Here is a 21885-nt window from a genome sequence, read left to right as displayed (position 1 = left end):
CCTGGGTTTTATTTCGATAATTTGTTTACTTGGTTAAAAACAAGTTGCTTTTGCTGCAGTTCGGTGAAAAGTTAAGGAAATTGTTGTGATGGTTTTGCATGTGAAAACATGATAAGTGTTTGATGAATTGTGTATGTGCAACTCTGTATATCTTGCCACTCTTACTGCATCGGCTTAGCCTGAAATGAAATGCTGCTTTGGGATCTGCATGTAGGTTTCTTCATTCTTTATATATGATGTAGAAATTCACTGTCAGGCAAACAAATGCATGTTGAATCCGGTGTCCTCTATCGTTTCCTTTCTTTCGTTTCTCAATCAGATTTCCCTTTTCCCTCGCAATATTAGCGGTTAGAAGACAATCTATGTAATCTATATGTGAATTCTGTTAATCATGGTGTTCTATGCTTACTACATTGTCATTTCTTGGGCTTCATCTGCTTTGTGTGTGTGAGAAATAGAGAGAATCTTCAGGAACAACTGTTTGTTAAGAGTATGCTTATGGTGAGTTGAGAAAAAGGGATTTGCTTGCTTGTAGTAACTTTTCAAATGTCTCATACAGCGTTCTTCTGTGTAAGTGGGTTGGTTGCGGGCTATGCAGAGAAAGAATGAGAGCCAAACCACGCATGGAAAGATTGGTTTGTGTGGAACAAGGATGCCACCATATTCATTTGTTTCACAAAGAAATAAAACTTAAAATACTTTTTTCACTGTTGGAGTAATTACTTGCTTATATGATCCTAATACATTTGAACTTGTTGCAAATTCTAAATTTTAATCTCCAGCAGTGATGGATGGCTTATCTCAGGTGACGGGAATCCTGCCACAGGGTTAGAATTTAACAACTTGCAAAGCAGGATGGCGAATGATGATCAGAGCTTTCTCTTGTACTTCATTATTGGTACCTACTTTGGGCCCGATCTTAAAGGTGAGCAGCCGCCAAAGTCAGTGTTGCAGAGAAGAGCTGAGCGACTTCTACCATATACTATTGAGCAACTAGGTGTCTCCCACCTGGAAGTGGCGGAGGTAGAGCAGGTGTACTATTATGTTCTTCAAAAGGCTGGCCAATTACCCTCAGTTTCCCAATCTCTTTCCTCTCCTACTCTGTCTCCATTTACAGTTCAATAACAAAGATGATATCTTTGAGAACATTGTATTTATTCATAACCCAGAAATATATTATGTTAAGCCAAAGGATATTGAACAATTTAAGAGGCTTACTGGGCTGGAGGATTTTCTTCTGGACAGAGATGCTGCAAGGCTGCATACTGTTCATGATGGAAGTGTTTAACATAATGTGTCGGAGCAGGAGCCAAAGTCGTGAGTCACCTCCCGCTAGTTCTTGCCAATCCATTTAGAGGATCTCATGGAATTGAAGGATCCTTTGAAAGTTGAAACCTATGCATGTTGAGGCACCTATCAGTACTGTTCCAGATAGTTGTACTCCTATGCTGCATTGTTGTAGGTCCCTGCAGATGAATAAAAATGACTCTGGTCCTGTGGGGAAACTTGATCGTGCTATGATTTTTCTTCCTTCTCTTCCAACTAAAAAAAGAGTTGTCCAGTACTGTAGCTTCCACCAGAGATGGATTTGCATTGACTGGGAGTGTGGCAATGGCGAAGGTGAGACCAACAATAGGGCTCATTGACATTGGAGAATGTGACGACTCCTACCTGTTTCGTGTATCGCTTCCTGGAGTGAGAAGAGATGAAAGTAAGTTTCTCTATACAACCACCTGTATTGCCCCTTGATACTACCCCTTTTATAAGAATCAAATGATGCAGACTGATGATTTCGTTTTCCACCGCAGGGGGATTCAGCTGTGAATACACTCAGATGTTTGAAATGCAAACACAGAATCTTTGCCCTTCAGGGCAGTTTTCTATCTCATTTCAGCTACCTGGTCCAGTTAATCCTCAGCAGTTTTCTGGTAATTTTGGGACGGATGGAATTCTGGAGGTAATTGTGATGAAACGAAATGATGTCAAGTAGTAAGTAGGCTTAGCTAAAATTTAGTCAGCCAATGTGTATTTGTTAGGAACACTGACATAAGTTCTGTTCTTGCCAAATTCCACTGCGTGGTATTGTCGTTGAATTGAAATACAAGATGAAAGTTTCACATGCATGCCTGGAAAATGTTACTGTTGGAGGGAAAATGTTACTTTTGATACTGATTTGCTGCAGAAAAAGCTTGCAGCTGCTGCTACTGGTGGTGGATATGCATACTACTAAGCAAAGTCTGTGATGTGCAATCGACTGATGTGGTAATCAATCTAAACCCAACATGTTATAATTGAGTGAACTAGTAATAATACCATATCGGTATCTGAGCGTTGGTCACTATAGGTTCCTTGCCGTGTTACCATCACGCACAATAATTTTTCGTGGCATATGGCTGCCAACGACCAGTACGCTTATGGTGGGTCTATGCCAATTGAGCTCCATACACGACCTACTGTCCCATCGGTTGAGCTATCTTCATACTTGTTTTCATATGTATGATTATGTCACTTACTACTACAGTTTAGTGTTATTCCTCCTCACTTGTAAGTAAGAGATTTTAGGTTCGATTCTCATCAAAAGTAAATTTGAACCACATTATTGCTAGCTATTGTGAGATTAAACTCATCTTCTCTCCTTTTAGTGTAGACAATATCATTTATTAAAAAAAAAAGTATGATTATTCGTAAAATCTTTAACCCTATAATATGGTAACAGAGGATCTAACGATGTTTTAATTTAATACTACAAAGTTCTTTTTGGTAATTATAATATTGTTACATATTAATTACCGATTTTGTGGTTAACATACACTATACTAAATGATAGTGAGCAAAAATGCTCCTCCGATTTTTTAGGGTACTGTGGATATCCTGTGCATCAAAATTCAGAAAGCCATTTTCAACGGGTCAATTAGATATTTAACCCGAATCGGCATTCATTCCCTAGTTACCGTTGGGAACTAATTAGCTTGAAGCCCAAGCTCTCTCTCTCTCTCGCGCTCAGACAGAGAAGGAAAAGGGTTCCAAATCCCTGAAACCCCTCTTCAGATCTCTGTCAATTCGTTCAAATTCATCCCTTTCTAGCCAAACCCTAACGACCCTTTTCAGTTCTTGGTCATTTTGTTACGTCGATGGCTTCTCCACTCGCTTCTTTTAATCTCTCAAGAAAAAGAGCAGAAGAAGAGAAGGTGATTGTGGGGTTTCTGACGATGGAGGACTTCAAAGGCATGGACTTTAATGACGATTTTCATCGTTCTTTGTCCTCCATCGATCGTCTGTGCGAGGTTCTTTGCGTTCGTATTCGAAAAAACGAGCAAGAGAAACAACTGAAGGATGGCTTTGCCGGAAAAAGGATCAAACCCTCAAGTTCAACACCAACCGATTTTGCTTCTTCTTCTTGTTCAAACGCTGCCCCTTTTCAGCTCCCTGGCATACTGCCGCAGGGCAAATATTTCAATCTGGGTTTTGATCATAAGAAGCAACTGAAGAACGAGATCCGACAGCCCAGTTTCAATTCCAATTGGGCGCTGCAGGGTAACCCTAAGAAACCAAGGTCAAAATCTAGTTTTGGGAAAAACCCTGCTACCGCTACTGCTACTCATGAATATGTTGATCTGAAGAGTAATATTGATTCGAAGTTGAAAAGAAAATATGATGGTGATGAAGATTGGTCTGCTTCCGAGAAGAAGACAAAGACGAAGAAGAGGGTGTACACCAAGAACAACAAGACTAGTTATGTCTGTCCTCCGCCTGATTTGCCGGAAGAATACAAGAAATTGATCATCGGCAAGATGAACGGGACAGAGTTGACACTGCTCATACAGAAGAAGTTGTACCCCACTGACGTCAACCCCAACCATAACAGGTTGTCTTTGCCTCCGCTTCAAGTCTTGTCCGGCAGTTTCCTCACATCTAATGAGATTGAAACCCTTAATCCGAAGCACAGTCGGAAAAGTCGTGATCTGGGTTTCCTTAATATTCCATTTATCGATCCAAGTCTCAAGCTTAAAGAAAAGAAAGGGATCAACTTGAGTCTGTGGACGCTGTCGAACTCAAACAGAAAATCCTACGTGTTGAAAACTGGTTGGGGTAAGGTTGTTAAGAAGAACAAGCTGGTTGCTGGTGATGTAATCCAGGTTTGGTCATTCAGGGCTAATGGCAATCAACTTCACTTGGCAATTGTTTTGGTTCAAAGAGCGAAGGAATGCAGCAATCAGAGTGGAGGGAGCAGCCATGTTTTTTGTGGTGATCATGGAATTGAGTGGGGTGGAATGTAGCACAAGTGCAAGTACTGATGAAGTTGTGGACACCCACAGTGATCGTTCATTTGTCACACGAGTGAAGATGATGTTTTAAGGCTCGACTGTAATTATGGTCGTTCCACAATTTCGGTTTGTAGAGTTTATATTTTTACGAGCTTTGTTTATAGTTCAGGCTTGATTTGTTTGCAATTGTAAATGCTTAATCAGCCTTAGCCATGTTTGTTGTCGATGAGTCAACTGTTCAATGTTGCAAGCATGTGCATAAACTCTGTGCATGTAATTTTTTGATGAAATATAATCATATTTTTGTAAATCGTTATAAATATGATCTTTCCTTTTGTTGCTCAGTTTTTATAATATTGATTTCTAAGCTTGATTTTACGAACCGATTAAGAATAACTACATCAGTTAATACTTATTTGCAAATACTGGTCTGCAGGGTCAATGCTGCAGTTGTTGCCTGTTATTAGTTTATTTGGTTTTGGGTCATGACTGATAGTTTTATGTACTGCTCTGCTCTGCAGCTGCTAGAGATGAGAAAAATTTGTCAAAATGTTAGTTGTTCTGGCGGCGGAGGAAGGTTAAAAGTATCACTAGTTTTCTGTTTTCACATATTGGCATCCTCGTCATGTTTCATCACTTAAGCCTGTGGCGGCCCTTTGTTAATTTCTTTGTTCTATGGGTGTTGGAGGCCTACTGTATCCAATGTATGTCAATTGTCATATGAAGATCACCTTGTTCTTCTTCAGTGCAGGTGTAGGTCTTCTGTTTTCGTACAATCAAATTATTTCAAATTTTTCACCAATGCGAAAACTGGAATTCTCCTCCTGTGAATGTGATGCATAATGTTTGTTCAGATAGGTGTTATGCTCAGACACTTACACAAAAGAGACTTAACAGATGAGGTTTTGTTCAAACAAGATATACGAATGTTAGCATTGAACATTCAGCTATGCCAGTTCAGATGGCTAATATGGATGATGATTGCCGCCGAGGGTGTTACTTGTCACATAGAGAGATACAGAGGGAGATACACACACATTCCGAAATATTACTGCAGTCATGCTACATTGTAAGAAGTCACAAACAGCTTATAAGAGCTACATACTCAAAAGGCTTTAAGTAGCTTACCCTAAAGTTTTAAGCATATCCATCGAAATTTGAACAACCTATAGGTATGAGTTAAAGAACAAAGGGATAGTATAGAGCTTCCAGGACCTGTATTGATTAGTATCTGTAATTTAAACCCGATTCAAAAGCATCGCTAAAGGCAACCAGACAACCTTATGTTCTCCGAAAATGCAAAACCAAGAAGCAACATATAAGCAAAGAATGAGTTTCACCTGCTCATATTTCTTTGGGAAATATTTTTGCATAAGAGCCTTCAGTATCTCTTGTATATTCTCTGCAGGTTCTCTCCGCGTAAGTAACTGAACCGCGATATTGTTCATATCTTTACTTTTCAAACTCCTTATTGAAGTGTCGATGCAAGCAATCTTTGCTCTCAATGCACTCAACATATTTCGGACCCATATTTCGGACCATTCTTCCTGCTCAGCCCAGGCTAGTTAACTTTGAAGAGACATCAAATCTTTTTCAAGTTCATCAATTTCAGTATCTGCCTTTTTTTATCAATATCTTCAACACATGTACGCACCATTTCTCATCTTCCGCTTCTTCTAACAGATCTATGTATAACCATACGAAAAAGAAAAAAGAAAAAAAAAGGTGCGCGAATATTAAAGTACAAACAGACATGATGAGGAACAATGACTCGAATGAAGAAGAAACGAGATGTATTACACCACGACCATAACCAAAGTGGAAGTCACACTGCCATCCTGATTCGACGCCGTAACTCCCAGGTGCAACTGAAATGCAAGTATCCAATTACAGTTCAGTAGAATAAGGATAATATTTCTACAACCAAATATCTCTGATAAGATCTATAACAATGTAGTTTTGAATGTTGGTTGTAAAAACTAGCTAGCCAGCATGGTGTAAGAGAGGTTTGGTGAGCTGATGAACCCGAAACATCCCAATAAACATATGGTGAACTCCAAAAATCCCAAGAATCAGCCATGAATTGCAAGAGTATGCTCACCACCCCTTCCAATGCTTGTCACGGGTAATCCACACTAACCCTAGTTAAGTCTAATTTTTTTAATTTTTTTCTGTTCTAATTAATAGGAGAGAGAATCCTACTTTTACTCAATTACTTCCATATTTATTCTTTCTTCTTTTTATATTTCATTAGACCATCTCCAAAGGAGATGTCAAATCCTAAGTAGAATGTCATGTAATTAAATTTGAAGGTAAGAGCAAGCTCCAAACGGATTGACATATGAGTTTTCATATGTCAAATTTGACGTATGGAAAAAAAAATTAATAAAAAGGGTTTGAAAACTTTGAGTTTTAATCAAAATGACAAAAAAGTGTTGTAAGTAAATAATATCAGGAGTGACTTTTTAAAGTAAAAATGTCATTTCATTAAAAATGAACAGTATTGTTTCGTTAAAACTCCCTATAAAAAAATGTGATGTCAAATAATTTTTAATTATTTTATTGTGTGGGTTCCATTAATGTTATAGATCTTGAAAATTTATTTTAATTGATTCTTTTTTAAATAGATCCTATAAAAACACATCAGTTGGAAAAAGAGGAAATCTGACATTGTCACGTCAATCATCAAATTAACATTTGACATTTATTATCTTTTGACATCTCCTTTGGAAATACTCTTAAAACTCTGTTTTTTTTTTTAATACAAACAGACAACTCGCATGAATCTTATGAGTTTTTCATTCTTCTTGTTGAAACCTACTCTAACAGATTGGAAGAACCTGCTATTTTTCTCTGACTATCAAAAGTCATCCTAGTGAAATATCACCAACTTTGCTTGTAAAATCTCATTTTTCATCATTTTGATCCAAGACTTCAAAGGTTTCGGAATCTAAATCTAAGTAGTGTATACAATCAACTGGTTCTTTGCATCACTGGAAAATGGAGTATGAAACTCATCATGTTGGTATTCTATTTGTATAAGCATCAAATTAGTTAATATTGTATTAAATTGACATCCTATAATAATCCAAAAAAGCATGTACATGGAAACCCTAATAATCCTAAAAAGCAAAAAAAAGGGAGATGCACACCCTTTCTAGTTGGAGAAAATGAGTAGGTTCATGTCTACCGTTTCTTATGTCGATTAGGAATGTCATTTCCATGCAAGCGTTTTAGAAGCCACTAGCAAGAATGCCCGCGCTTTGCTGTGGGTTTTCAAACCATGAATAATCTTCACATCACAATAATTAACCACAATCCTCTTTTTTTCTAAGTGCAAATAGAAAAACGGAATCAAAGTATTCAACCCAAAATCTTCACATTAGCTCAAAAACTATATTGTTTCCAGAGCTTTCCAATTTTCCAGCATTGAACGACAAACATAATAGCACTAAAATATATAATTGAAAAAAAAAATAACAATTCCAAGAAACTAAATGCGAAGTTCGGCAGATCTGCACAGTAACACAAACCCATTACTTGAAATTAAGAGCATTTCAGCTCACCTTGAAAGCATCCATTTTCCGATAAGGGAGAGAAAGGCTGCTGTTCTAGCTACTGAGTGCTTCTGGCTCCAAAGCAGTTTATCTTCCAGAACTTTATAAAAGCAAGTCACCCTTTCAAAGCCACCATAAATCGCCAGTTTACATCATTTTGCTTGCCTAAAAAATGCAAACAAAAAAAGAAAAAAATAATAGAAAGTATAAGATTCAAACATGTTTACAATTACAAACACTTTACAATGCATGTAAAAATTAAACGTTCTCAAGCACCCACGTCTCCGATTCTAGTCTAAAACTCAATTCCACAAAAGAAATCAACAATTTTGATCAAAACAGAAAAGCCAACAGATCCAAAAGCCCACAATACAATTACACACATCCTTAGCTTCCATGGAAATCAACAATTCCACATAAGTACACAAAAGATTTTCTTACACCTAATTTCGCAGCTTAAAGAGCAATAGTTATACTAAAACAACAATTAATTGAAACCATTGAAGGGGAAAAATGCAAAAGTGGATAAAAACTTAGAATTCAACAAAGATTGTGTTCCCAATCTAAATACATTATAAACTCCAGCACAAAATAAAACTCAGGTCTCTTTTAAGCACTAAAGCTCAGTTCATGTGGATTTTGGGAAAAAAAAAGGTCCAAAACTTAACAATCCAGATTAGGGGAAACAATTAAACTGTAAAATTAACAACAACTAAACAAAGTAATGAACTAAAAACCCAAAAAAAAAAAAAGCAACTGACCTTAAAACAAAGAACAAATAGACAGAACAGAGAGCGAATCCCCAAAATAAGAGAAAATGAAACAAATAAGGGAATAAAGAGAGAGATGAATCCCCCAAAACTGGACCTAACGTACTAAAAATTTTGAAAATCTAATCTAATATTACAGAATCCACCTATGTATTGTATTAAACCTCAAAGACACCTCCACCTTTTAACTGAAAAGCTTAGTCAACATACCACCTCCTAATATAAACACTTGCTTATAAATATGACTCATAAATAGTTTTGATCTTAAACAAAAGAATGGATGTATCCCTTCCCCTTTTTTTTTTTGGCCTGAATGTATCCTTTCCCTTTAAAGGTTGCACTGTCCTAGAAGTAAACTCATTATGATGAAAGTAAATGATTTCACATAAAACAATTGTAGCCTCTAACAGTTCAACACAAACATAAAATTATCATGATTCATACTTCTGCACTGATATGAAATTTTATAAACTGGACAAAAGGAACCCGATTTCATTGACTTCACAGTGCAAGTGCTGTAAAAAAATAAGCAAACACTGGCAATATGATCACACACATTCCAAGTATTAATACATCCAACTGCAAAACAGATGGCAATATGATCAACCACATTCCAAGTATTAATACATCTAACAATGAAGGTAGAGATTAATTGTAGAAGAGATGATTGCAATTGAGTGAATCAGCAAAACTCAGTAGACTTAAACTGCAAAATAGATAGGGAAAAATCAAACCCAGTTAATAAAGTGGAGAGAAATTTTAAATCTTTAAACGAATTCTAGACAAAATCATGTAAAGGAATTAAATGTTGCAGATTATAAATTAAAAAAAAATAACCATTTAAATTTGTTTACTTGCCGGCTTCCTATCTGGTTGTAGAGGCTGCAGATAATGTTGTCTTCCTCTTTAGTGAAGCTTCCATGTTTGATGTCTAGCCTCTTCCCGCACCGCCTCAAACCTACAAAGTGTAGAAAAATTAATAAAGTTGAGAACTCTTGCAGAGATTGGCAAAGAAAATAAAACCCTTTTCTCATTTCTCCTAGAACAGCATGGAGTACGTCCCATGATTACTTATTGTGTGCCCTCACTCACTCCCTAAGGAGCAACCAGACACAGACACAGATAGCAACTAAATTGCAATTTCAAAACAAAGGTAACTTTTGTTCTTCAAACCAAGAACCACATATGCATACCAAAATGATGACGCTGCGTGGGAGTCCAACTAAACAACCAAAAAATAAAGAGAATAAGAGTAAGAATTCGAACAGAGTTCATGCATTTATATTGTATAAATGACTCTTAGCTTGTTTTGCTTCTTGTAGGCTTATGAGTTTCAGGAAAATGTGTTAATTAGTTCCTCTCATAGAACTAAAGAGGTGTTTTCTAGAGACCTAGAATATATGGAATCTCTACCCAGCAATAAAAATAGAGAACATCACATAGGCAACATAAGCCGAACAGAAATCCCACATTTCACAACCAAATCATCATATCAGTTTGAAACATTAAACTATAAGAACTAAAAATAATAATAACAGTACCTTGAACTGAATCCTTAGGTCAAAACCTCTTGCTTTGCAACCTGAAACGAACGAAAGAAATTATTGAAGGAAGATTTGTGAAAAACAAGTTTATTTGAGCAACATCAACAACATGCAATTAACAATTAAAAGGCGGAATCATGTTTATATGCACTCAAAAACAAAACTTAACCCATGAACTTCAAAGCCTAGTAGATAGGTAAACCAAGACTCAACTCAAAACAAAGTGAGTTGAGAAATCGATACCTTTGTAGATTCCTCTTTGCATAAGCAAAGGCTAATTACCCAAAGAGAGGGCCTTCATTCCTTGCATCTTAGATCCATGGATTTGGATGGATGAAAAGGTTTCTCCAAGTTCCCAAAATTGAGAACCTCTAAGTCTCCACACCAAGGCATATTGTAGAAGAAATGAGTGACATTGAGGAAGTAAGATTGCTAGATGTTTTCCTCAAGGGTGGCCGGCCATTTCTAGAGAGAAAGGAGAGTTTGTGTTCTCATCTTTACTCCTTAGAAAACCCTTAGGATGAAATGGCTATAAAGATGTCTTTATACCACCTCACAATGGAGTGGCAAACTTGGAATTAAGCCAAGTTCACTACCCTCCTCTAAATGGCCGGCCATATGGGATTTATTGGGCTATTTGGACCTTTGTGAATCATTATTTATTAAGTTGTCATACAACTTAAGTCAATGGACTTGACGTTCGAAGCCCATTGGGCCTTAAGGTCCAAAACTATCTCGAGGTCTTTTAACGAACTTATTCGTTTGATTAATAATCATATTAATTAATCCTTGCCATAAAAAATTAAACCATTTAATTATTCTTACTCATCTCCGTTGAATCTTCAATTTCTACCTTACACGGTGTACGATCCATTAGGTTCCTTTTAGCGAGACAGTGGGCGATTCAAACTCTTTCAAATCGATTGTGAATTGAAACTTACTTTCAATTCTCCCGTTAGTGATAATACACTTTTAGGGCTTCCACAAACCATGGTTGACGCCTAGCAGTATGTCATGGTTACCCAAGCTAATCAGAAGAGGTGGAGAACCTATTCAGTTTTAGGATTACAAATGCAATACGGTCTTTCTCTAATATAATACTCTTGACCACATTGTTTGGTTTGATAGTTTATTCATGTCTACTATCCAATGTGAGTCTTGTGCTTATATGATTACCTTGAATGTGATTTGGAACACATTCCTAAATCTCATTCATACTTTGGCCAAAGATTCTTAATCATATCATAGAGTATTCTCCCTCAAACAGTTTGAAGGTTAGAGATCCCTTGTTGCGCATTCACTTGCCTCCATGGCTAAGTGGCTTAACCCCAACGATGCCGTGGACACTCTCCTAATGGAGTGACTTTGACATAATCAAAGATTAAGGACCTAACCACAAGACAACTGTGATGCCTCAGGTCAAAAGACTAATTTGCATTATCCCAACCATGAGTTCTCATGTGACATGAATATGAGAACTCTTCGTTGATCGTGTTCAGTGAACTCATTCTCTATTGAGCACCTACGTATTTGTCTTGATGTCACACACACCAATGACTCGAGACTAGTCACTCTCCCTGAGAGAAGACATAGCACGCACTGATCTTAACGGACTGTCAATGCCCAATTGACAATCCTATGATTAGGAACGTTTAGGATGTGTCAACGAAAGAATGGTCTCATGAATCTAACTTCTTTAGATCGCATTCTTCGAATCACATATTCCTTAGACTTATCGTTTAAGCATATAACATTTATATGAGACGGCTCAAACAATAATCTTTGCCCTTTACATTTAAACTACATTAGTTTGAAATGTCCGTAAAGTATCATCATATGATTGGTTTTAGGGCACATTTCCAACAATTATAACCCACGAACCCACAATCAGATAAAAACAATTTTCTAGGAAAAACAAAACCAAGATTGGTATACAAAAAACCATCAGATCTATAACCTGAAAAAAGAAATAAAAAGCCACACAAAAAAACCCATTAAAAAAAAAAAGCAACCGACCTTAAAACAGAGAACAAACAGACAGAAAGAGAGATGAATGTCTAAAATGAGAGAAAACAAAACAAATAAGGGAAATTAATATCTCTGATGAATCCCCCAAAACCTGACCCAACACACTAAAAAAATCGAAAATAATCCACAATAAAAAGGCAGAAACGATAACAATCTAAGCTGACAGTAAAAAAATGAACTTATCTTTGGAAATCCAGGCATGCAGCGGCAAATCCGGACGACCTGTATGGTTTTCTCTGACCATCCCCACTCTCCCACTTCTGAAAATCATCACCCATACCCCTCCCCTTCGCTTTCTTTCCATCGCCATCTATCTCTCTCTCTCTCTCTCTCTCTCTCTCTCTCTCCCCCCTCTCTCTGTCAGAGCTTCCATCCCCCCAAAGCCCTCATTAAAGGACAACAAATAAAAACCTACACGGCAACCCCCAAATTCGCTCAAAACCGAGAGGACAAAATTGCCCTTCCAACCCAACCCAAATCTGATGGGTTTCTTGCAAATAAGGTGAAATCAAGGGGTAATCCGTCCTAAACCCTCCGGACAAAATTACCCTTCTGAGTTCAAATAAATACCCTTCAAACCCAGCCCAAATCTCATGGTTTTATTATAAATGAGATGAAATCAAGGGGCAAACAATTGACTGTAGCTGAATGAACAGTCAATTCCTCCTCAATTTTAGAATAGATAATGTCATCATGTGTAGGCCCAAGAGTAAACGACATGACAAATACCCTTTCATGTGTCTACATTCTTGCCACGTTATTTCCATGCGCAACCTAAACGAATTTCATCATTCCCAATATTGAAATTACAAACAATTCATTAAGAGAATTATTATTAGTACTTCAAAAATCTCATTCTATACTCCAAATTTTCTATATTTGAAAAGAAAAATACATTTGTGAGAAGTGTAGAATGAGATTTTTGGAGTGCTAATAACACTTCCCTTCATTAATGGGCAAATAAATGAACATGTAGTTCAAACTTCAAAAATTATTCTTGAGTGTACGTACTGAAGTAAATGAAGTCACTAATATGACGTGTGACTTTTCAATAAAGATATGACATGTGTATTATTGTTTATTACATTATTAAACTACAATGTCACGCTAACATCGTAATCAAGAAAATTTGCCTCTATAAAGAACAAGACTCCAGGAGATCAAATATATACATGCTGAAAGGCAACAAATGTCCTGAATAATATTATTTGATCGCCTAGGCGTCTGACACTTGTTTACGATGGTCTCCGGATCCCCATATTGGGGATGCCAGGGATCAATGCATCATAACCGTTCATTAAAACTTGTGTGGCCACAATTAAATACTTTTTATATTTTTAAAAATAAAGTAGTCTCGTTTTGCATAAAATATATATAAAAAAAATTATGACTGCACAATCTTTGATGAGGTTATTATGCATTGATTTCCGGACTTCCTGGTGAAGGGATCTAGAGAGGATCTAAATCCTTAAATCAAGGAATAAGATTCTCTCTCTTTTTTTTCCCTCCTCTCATACGTTCGAATTTGTCTTTTTCTTTCTATAAAAAAAATTAATATAAGATATTGACATGATTTAATTATAATCGTTTAAATAGAAGGAGAGAAGGGAGGGAAAAAAAAGAGGAAAGAAAATCATACTTCTTAAAAAGAAAATCATACTTCTTAAAAAGAAAATCATACTTCTTAAATCAATGGATAATTATTTAAATAAAATGATTTCTTTTGTGGATCACAAATTGTCAGCCCAACCTTGTTGTTTCGACTAAGCGGTTATATTTTTGCTCACTAGTCTCAAGTGGTGGTAATGCTTACCACCTTACTTATTATCGTTGAATACACTTAATTTGAAAATTTATGTCTATTCACTATAAAAATCTTGAAATTTAAATATTTCAACTATATTTAATAAAATGATAAGCATCACTAAGGTGGAGATCAAAATTATTCTCAAACAAAATACCAAAAAACAAAAAAAAAAAAAAAAGAAAAACAAAACACTGGGTGTGGATTTTGTTTCTTGCCACGATTGCATGTTCCTTCCACCTACGCGTCGACACAATAATTGTTCCCTACACAAACCCACGTACACAAATTATAAAGAAATAAAAAAATAAAAAAAAACAAAAACCCAAGGAGCAAGAGTTGCAGAAATAATAATAATTTTCCATTGAAGCTCAGACGAGAGCTTCTCCAAACAAATCCAAGCACCTGTTCCACCAAAAATCAGTCCTCCTCCTCCAACCCATTTGAACAATGTCGTCAAAGAAGCAAGCCATTTTCATATCATCCCTCATAATCCTCTGGTACTCATCCAACATCGGGGTCCTCCTACTCAACAAGTTCTTACTCTCCAACTATGGCTTTCGTTTCCCAATCTTCCTCACAATGTGCCACATGGCCGCCTGCGCAATTCTCAGCTACTTCTCCATCGTCTTCCTCAAGATTGTGCCTCTCCAGACCATCAAATCTAAGTCCCAGTTCGTCAAGATTGCCACTTTGAGCGTTGTCTTTTGTGGGTCGGTTGTGGGGGGCAACATTTCTCTCAGGTACCTTGCTGTGTCTTTCAATCAGGCTGTGGGTGCGACGACGCCGTTTTTCACCGCCCTGTTTGCGTATCTGGCGACCTTGAAGAGGGAGGCCTGGGTTACCTATGCTGCTCTTGTTCCTGTTGTTGCTGGGGTGGTGATTGCTAGTGGGGTAATGCTTGTTTTTGTTCATTGGATCATGGATTTTAATCGCAATTTAATTGTTTAACATTGTTTTTTATCTGCTTCTGAGGAGTTTAGTTTTTCGGATAATTTTGATTTGGTATCTGTACAATGCTGTTAATTTCCGGGTTTATATTGCTGTGAATTTGCTGAATTTGGTACGAGATTTATTGATTTACCTGGTTTCAATAGTTTTCGGTCGAAAATATATTTAAGATATGGTACTTACTGATCCAGATCTTTAATCAGCTACAAGGGTTAACCAGTGATGGCTTGTTCTAGATATTCTATCTGGTTTATACTTGAAATCAGAAATGCATTTGGCTCGAGATTTGATACAGACGATTACAATTACCGGAGAAGCATCGTTCTTTTAAAACAGTGTAACTTGTAATTGGTAATGGATAATGCTACCTCTTTCATGGCTGAAGTAAACAGTTTGAGAAACAACAAATCAATACCACGTATGGATATATAGTGTAGTTATGTGCAAAGCTGGCGTTTAAGTTCGTGTTGGCATATGATATATGTTTCTGAAGAATTTTAAGAATGCAACAGCCTGTTTTTCTAGTTTACTGCTATACATTGTATTCTGTGTTTTCATTTTTATTATAAGCAATTTGCTTTCATTCCAATCTTAGTGGAATGACGGAAATTTCTCGGTTGGTGGCAGGGCGAGCCAAGTTTTCACTTCTTTGGATTTGTTATGTGCATTAGTGCAACTGCTGCAAGGGCCTTTAAGTCTGTTGTTCAGGGTATTCTACTTTCTTCCGAAGGGTAAAACTTTAAAGCTTTTCACTGTATAGTCTGTCATCTGAACGCTTTTAAAATTAGGACTGAGGACTAACCACTTCAAGCATGATTTTTTCTTCTTAGGTAGAGAAAGCAGTGGGTGTTTGAATATCGACCGTTAAGTGTTGTATTCCTAATTGCTTATTTAGTTTCGTTACTTACTAGTTACTAGAGCCTACACACACGTGTTACATACATTCTCTTTAAGTTTGAAGGCAGTTCTTCTAGTTCTTGTTTCTTAACTTTTTCTTTGATATGCATTTAGATATGCTCCCCTTGCTTTATTTGATTGGCAAACAATGGACATTCTGCAGTCAAACCTATAATTTTTGAATAGTTGTGATATATGTTCAATTTGTACGTCCTCTCCAGTCTCAATGCCATCTTTATCTCAAGCCAAATTAAATTACTCTGTTCTGGCTCTGGTGTTTTCTTACTACTTCTGTTTCTCTGTCTGCTGCTTAACAGGGAGAAGTTGAACTCAATGAATTTGCTGCTGTACATGTCTCCGATTGCTATTCTAGTGTTGTTGCCTGCTGCACTGATAATGGAACCCAATGTCGTAGATGTCGCTCTGTCACTTGGACGGGAGCATAAATTCATGTGGTTACTTCTTTTGGTTAATTCAGTAATGGCATATTCTGCTAATTTGTCAAATTTTTTGGTTACCAAACATACAAGTGCGCTAACGCTTCAGGTTTGGACTTCTTTCACCTTGATTTTCCTAATTCATATTGCCTTAGCTAATTCTTTCTCGAATTACTGTGTTGATTGCTCTAATTTAGTGGATAAAAACCCAACACACACACACACCCCATTGATCAGGTTGGTTTTTCGTTTCTTTTGAATGTGCGGTCCAGATTGACAATCTTGCAGCATAAGAACATTGCTTGATATATGAATTGTGACCAGATTACTCGTTTTAGAAAAGAATGCAAACATTCACCCTAGAAGTTACTCCACAATTCAGAACGGTCTATATCATAGGTCCTTCAAGGGACAGTCTTCACAAAAATCCGCTAATTTAGAAATTATATATTTCATCTTATAGGAAAACACTCTCTACCCCAAACCCCAGTAATCAGAACCCCAAATCCAACTCGTAGTGTGATTGTACACCGCTAAAGTATCAACTCTATTGGGAATAGTATCAAAACATTGATTAAACTGCTGTCGGTCGAAGCTAGTTATGACTCTTAAGCCTAAAGTATAAAGGGCCAGTCGAATGGCAATTGTGTCTGCACATAATCATTGAACTATTCAAGCCTTAATGCAGTCCAAACACACTCCAAATGCAGTTGAATCAATTTTTTGTAGGTGAACATGTTTATTTATTTTTAGCTCTTGTTCTTGGACTTTCATATAATTTCTTTGATGGAAATTATGTTACAACCAGGTATTAGGCAATGCAAAAGGCGCTGTGGCTGTTGTTATCTCAATTCTTTTGTTCAAGAACCCTGTGACTGTTGTCGGCATCGGCGGTTACATGGTAACTGTTATGGGGGTCGTTGCTTATGGAGAAGCAAAACGGAGGTTCCGATAAGTGATCCTTGGCATTTACCAAATTCTTTGTCTTTGAAGGCTCAAGTAGTTAGTGAGATTATGTGCGCATAGATTCTTAGTGAATATTGTTATTGTTTTAGGGGGGAGAGAGAGAGGGAGAGAGAGAAAGAGAATTCATTGTGGTGTTGTATTAGAGAAAGAAAGAGAATCCATTGTGGTGGTGTATTATTATGTATACAAGCACCTTCTTTGTACCAGAATCTATCCTAATTGTTCATAGAACCAATGTATTTCCGGTCTACCCGGTTCGTTCGAAGTAAAACTCTTCGAACCGCGGTGGTTATTACCGGTTTAGTCCAGATATTGTCGATTGAAAGTGAAGTTTATTTGAGGTTTGATGAAATCAGGTTAACCGTACTGTGGAAAGTGCTTTGCAAGATTTGCATTTTTATACAAACTTCTCCGTGACAGCCAATGTGAAATTTGATAAATGAGAAATGTCTACCTTCCCCCTTTACTTATTTTTTTACCTTACGTTTTTGTTATAATTAGATGATTAAACGATTTTTATTTTCACGTTTATATTTTGCTTGAAGGATCATGGACGAGAGCTTTTAAAGGTTGATACAAATTATGGTACGACGTTGCTAATTCACGTGTTTATTTTAGTGTTACTAATTCATGCGTTATAATATCAGTTGGTGCCGAATATATGCTTTTAGGTGTAGGGGTGTGATATCTACACACCCCATTTTACTTTTCACACACCTTTTTAATGTTCGGTCGTCAGATCGGATGAATTGAAGAAGATCAACGAACAAAAATTATCAAGGGGTGTGTGAATAGCACACCTCTTGATGTAATATCAATAAGGGGCTTTAAGATATCATGATGTAGATAAGATTATGTTTAGAATATAACCTGAAAGATTTTCCAAATCTAGAAAAATTCTTTATTTTCATATACTATGACATGTCATTTGTAACAATAACACATATTTTATCACTATTTATAAGAAACGTCATCTTTATTTTCTACAATGTAACCTCTATCATCAAAATTTTAAAAACGTAAAGATAAATTTATTCTCACCCATAATTCAAAACACGCGAAAGTAAAAGCGGGAATTCAATTATGTGATTGTACCTTATACAACTTCCCCTTTTTTCTTTTTCAAATTTTAGCAGTTTCTGGAAAATTCTTTTTTTTTTTTTCTTTTCAGTTGATTAATTCCTAAAAATAATTTTCATATTTTCGTTCCTTGAGTAATCCTCTTATTAAATAATAGGGTGTGCTTTTTATACATTTATTTTTACTTCTCAATCGTACTTTGTTAATTTTATCTTTAGACATTCTTTAATTCAGTTGATCTGACGATTACAAATTAAGAAAGTGTGTCTAAAATAAAAAAGATGTGTAAATAGCACACCTCTAAATAATAATAATCATTCTTGAGATCTCTAGGCACCTTTCACTTTCTGCATCATAATAGATGTTGGTGAACCACTTTTGAATTTTAGGTACGGTCGGTTAGGCTCGGTTGATTCAATACGTTTGGTTATGTGTTGTAAATAACAATTAGGTATCCTGTATTAGTTTAGGTCCGCCAATTTTAATACGGTAAATTAGGCTTCAATTAAGTATGTTAGTTTTGTACGTTCAATTAGGCTCTAATTTCAATTAAGTATGTATTCAATTAGGTATGTTAGTTTCGTACGATTAATTAGACTGTGATTTCTATTAGATACGTTATATAGTTTAGGTCGATAAATTCGGTATGAGTTGATAATATACTTTTGTAGGTACAATTCAATAGGTTTAGATGACCAAAACGAAACACCATTTCATTGAAAACTAAATCTTTATTCAAAACTCTTTTATATAACCAAAGGAAAACATAGTTCTAGGAGTAACAAAACTAAGCACTCTTTTAGAAAGCAGGGGTAAACTTGCTTTTGCATTTTGCTATTTTGACCCATAATTTTGAAAAAAAAAAAGCTTTTTATTTTATTTATTGAACACATTTTATGGTCCAACTTTTTAAAAAGCTGCTTTTAAAAAAATTTAACCAATCTCAAACTAGTCCTAAGATTACACAAAAAAAAAAAAAAATGCTAGCGTCAATATGAATTAAAAAGATAAACTCTCAAATTTGGATTTCACACATGAGGGAATTATGCCGACCAAGTTGATGACACCTTCCAAATGTTATCGACCTTGATTGTTGGCCAAGTGATTTCATCCTCTTAGGCTTTGGCCTCCTAGATTGTTTTTTGGCCAATAGCGATTCCACAACAATCTCTTCAACTCCAATTTCTTTAGCTCCATCAATATCAGGCCTGCCAATATTTGGAATTGGCCGAAACGATATTAAGGTGTTCGTCCATCCCTAATAAAGAATTAACATTTTTACAATTTTGCATAACTTACCTCAGAATGGATGGATTGGTTTACTGAAGACCCGAAGGACAAAAAGATTGTATGAACTAATCGCCAGTTAATGAAAAAGCTTCATTAATGCCGGAATGGAGAAACTTGTATTGTAACCGATAAATTTGATAAGTGAATATTAAATAATGCCGAAACATTAAAATAATTGTACCTAAGGGTATATAGGCAAACAAAACATATAATAAATTCATAAAAATAAATAAATCTGACTTGGAATATATAAGTTGACGTGGATACGAGTCAAATGACTATTTTTAGTTTTTCATCTTACATACAATATTATTAAAAAAGTGATTTTTTAGGGATTAAAATAGAGTTTGTATACACGTGTTATAATATAAAGTCAACTGATAATACTACGTGACTATGTTACAGTTGCACAAATGAATGTTTTTTTTTTTTTTTTTTAATAAAATTTTTTTTTAAAAGGGACAACTGGTGGCAAACCACAGTTATCCATCCCTTCCAGGCTTGGAGAGGCTATGAGAATTTCACCCTGCTCGTGACCACAATTAAACAGACTCACCAGCTAGGAACATCAAACTCGGTACCTTCTACATTTTCAGTCTGGACCCTTACCACCAGGGCACTTGTTGTGGTTGCACAAATGAATGTTGGGAATATTAGTTTGTGCTTAAAACTTGGATGATGGTGTCTCACTTAGTATTACAGTCTAATGATATTGTTCTTTACTTGTAGGTGAGAGTCTTCGGCTTGATTCTCGCTAAAGATAAATTTGAATCACATTATTATTTACACATTGTGAAGCTAAGCTCACGTCCTCTCCTTAATGTAGATAACATAATTTGTTTTGAAAAAAAAAAATTGGATGATGGTATTAATGTATTCCCTTGTTGAGAGGGACCCCTTTTAAAAAGAGTGGAAGGATCACATTGTTGGGGCCACTCCGAGGGGGCCACTTCGGCCACTCCGAAATGTCGTAGTGTGGAGGATCACGTTGTTGGGGCCACTCCGAAATGTCGTAGTGTGGGGGGTTCGTGCCTAGGATTGCCCACTTAAGATCATTTACAAACAATAAAGGTTTACATCTCTATTTAAGATCATTAAGATCATTTGGTTATCATTAAGAACATCTTCAACGCAAAATGCTTTGACATGGACATTTTATAGTTTTGGTTGGCCGGAAGCCATTCAAATGAAAAGATGTAAAATATTCATTCTCCTGGAAATGTAAATAAAAATGTAAAATATACTCTTTTTTTTTCTTTTTCATTTTTTTAATAGGAGTATGATTTTCTCATCTCTAACTTAGGCAGTCTAAATTCCCCTCCTCCTTCCTCTTCTCCTATTTGGATTATCATAATTAAACCACGTCAACATCTTGTGTTGACTTCTTTACACACAAAGAGAGTCAAGGAGGAAAGTAAGAGAGAAGGGGAGACAATGTGAGGGGAAAGAATCCTACTACTTTTTAAGGGTGGAGATGCACTAGAGCTGTGACATCCCGTCCCGAAACTATCGAAACGTACATGTGAAATGACCCTTTTACCCCTAGTTGTTACGTTTTGTTATTGGTTGTTTTGTGTGGTGTTGGCCAGTGTTGGACCACACACACACACACTGTCCCTTTCCCTTTTCCCTCTGTCTTTTCCCTGTCTCTCTCTCTCTCCCGAGTTCCCTTTCTCCTTCCTCTTCCTTTGAACTGGTACGGACACACACACAACTACACCATTTCACCACAGATCGAAGAATCTAAGCTCACAGTCGTGATCGTCAGGTCGAGGGGATCACGATCATATCATTTTCAGGTGAGAAACCAGTCGTTTTCACGTTGATTTCACGAACTCCGATTTGAGCACTATTCATGCAAACTTATTTTAGCATGTTTTTGGACTTTTGAAGCACATAGATGTCTTAGTGAGGTTCCCAGGAACCTCGGAGTGCTTCGTTGGACGATTTTGGACGTCGGGATTGCCCTGTTCAAACTTGGCCGGTTTTGGAGGTTAGTGACAGGTATGATTTAGAAGTTTTTAGGCCTTAAAACTTGTTTGGACGTGTTCTACTCGTTCTAAGGTTTAATTTGGTGCAAGAAACGTGAAAAATGGTGGAAAAATGAGCGAGAAAACCCAAGTTGCAGGTTTTCCGGCGACGGTGCCGGCGACGGCGCTGGAGTCTCGCCGGAGAAGGTGACGGAATATTCCGTCAAGATTCTGACGGAATATTCCTGACGCCGTTAACGGAATCTGTCAGTTTTGACGGAATATTCCTAACAGCGTCAGTTGACGCCGTCCGTGTGCGCCACACG

The 21885-nt window shown here is 36.5% G+C and overlaps 2 protein-coding genes, 1 long non-coding RNA gene and 1 pseudogene across 5 annotated transcripts; 3 read left to right on the top strand and 1 right to left on the bottom strand.

Moving 5' to 3' along the window:
- The first annotated feature begins 54 nt into the window (after window positions 1–54).
- LOC108867654 lies at window positions 55–2170 on the top strand (annotated as a pseudogene).
- Window positions 2171–2323: 153 nt separating this feature from the next.
- Window positions 2324–4609, top strand: LOC103953206 (B3 domain-containing protein At2g24670-like). The gene has a single exon (XM_009364945.3). It carries the CDS (start codon window positions 3132–3134, stop codon window positions 4275–4277), a length of 1146 nt encoding a protein of 381 aa, XP_009363220.2. The 5' UTR covers window positions 2324–3131; the 3' UTR covers window positions 4278–4609.
- Window positions 4610–5279: 670 nt separating this feature from the next.
- LOC103953208 lies at window positions 5280–10199 on the bottom strand. Of its 3 annotated transcripts, none has more exons than XR_007255453.1 (4): window positions 10134–10199; window positions 9430–9550; window positions 7418–7987; window positions 5280–6133 (listed from the first exon to the last, which is right to left on the bottom strand). It is a non-coding gene; the product is annotated as an uncharacterized LOC103953208 (long non-coding RNA). The 3 variants fall into 3 exon arrangements; XR_007255454.1 differs by having other exon boundaries at window positions 9447–9550; XR_007255452.1 differs by lacking the exons at window positions 9430–9550; window positions 10134–10199 and having other exon boundaries at window positions 7418–9217.
- Window positions 10200–13967: 3768 nt separating this feature from the next.
- LOC103953209 (UDP-URONIC ACID TRANSPORTER 1-like) lies at window positions 13968–17585 on the top strand. The gene is made up of 4 exons (XM_009364946.3): window positions 13968–14862; window positions 15547–15650; window positions 16134–16362; window positions 17062–17585. Exons 1-4 carry the CDS (start codon window positions 14419–14421, stop codon window positions 17206–17208), a joined length of 924 nt encoding a protein of 307 aa, XP_009363221.2. The 5' UTR covers window positions 13968–14418; the 3' UTR covers window positions 17209–17585.
- Window positions 17586–21885: the final 4300 nt, after the last annotated feature.

Source organism: the organism of the source record quoted next, unplaced genomic scaffold (assembly GCF_019419815.1).
Source record: "Pyrus x bretschneideri cultivar Hongxiangsu unplaced genomic scaffold, Pyrus_bretschneideri_v1 Contig9, whole genome shotgun sequence".
Taxonomy (NCBI): Eukaryota; Viridiplantae; Streptophyta; class Magnoliopsida; order Rosales; family Rosaceae; genus Pyrus; species Pyrus x bretschneideri.
Note: the sequence above shows the minus strand (reverse complement) of the source record. Positions and strands in the feature narration are given on the sequence as shown.

Excerpts from the sequence above, each read along its gene's own strand:
- LOC103953206 (XM_009364945.3), top strand. The coding sequence starts at position 3,132 with ATGGCTTCTCCACTCGCTTCTTTTAATCTCTCAAGAAAAAGAGCAGAA.
- LOC103953209 (XM_009364946.3), top strand. The coding sequence starts at position 14,419 with ATGTCGTCAAAGAAGCAAGCCATTTTCATATCATCCCTCATAATCCTC. Across the intron at positions 14,863-15,546 it reads GGGTGGTGATTGCTAGTGGG|GGCGAGCCAAGTTTTCACTT; the intron begins GTAATGCTTGTT and ends GGTTGGTGGCAG. Across the intron at positions 15,651-16,133 it reads ATTCTACTTTCTTCCGAAGG|GGAGAAGTTGAACTCAATGA; the intron begins GTAAAACTTTAA and ends GCTGCTTAACAG.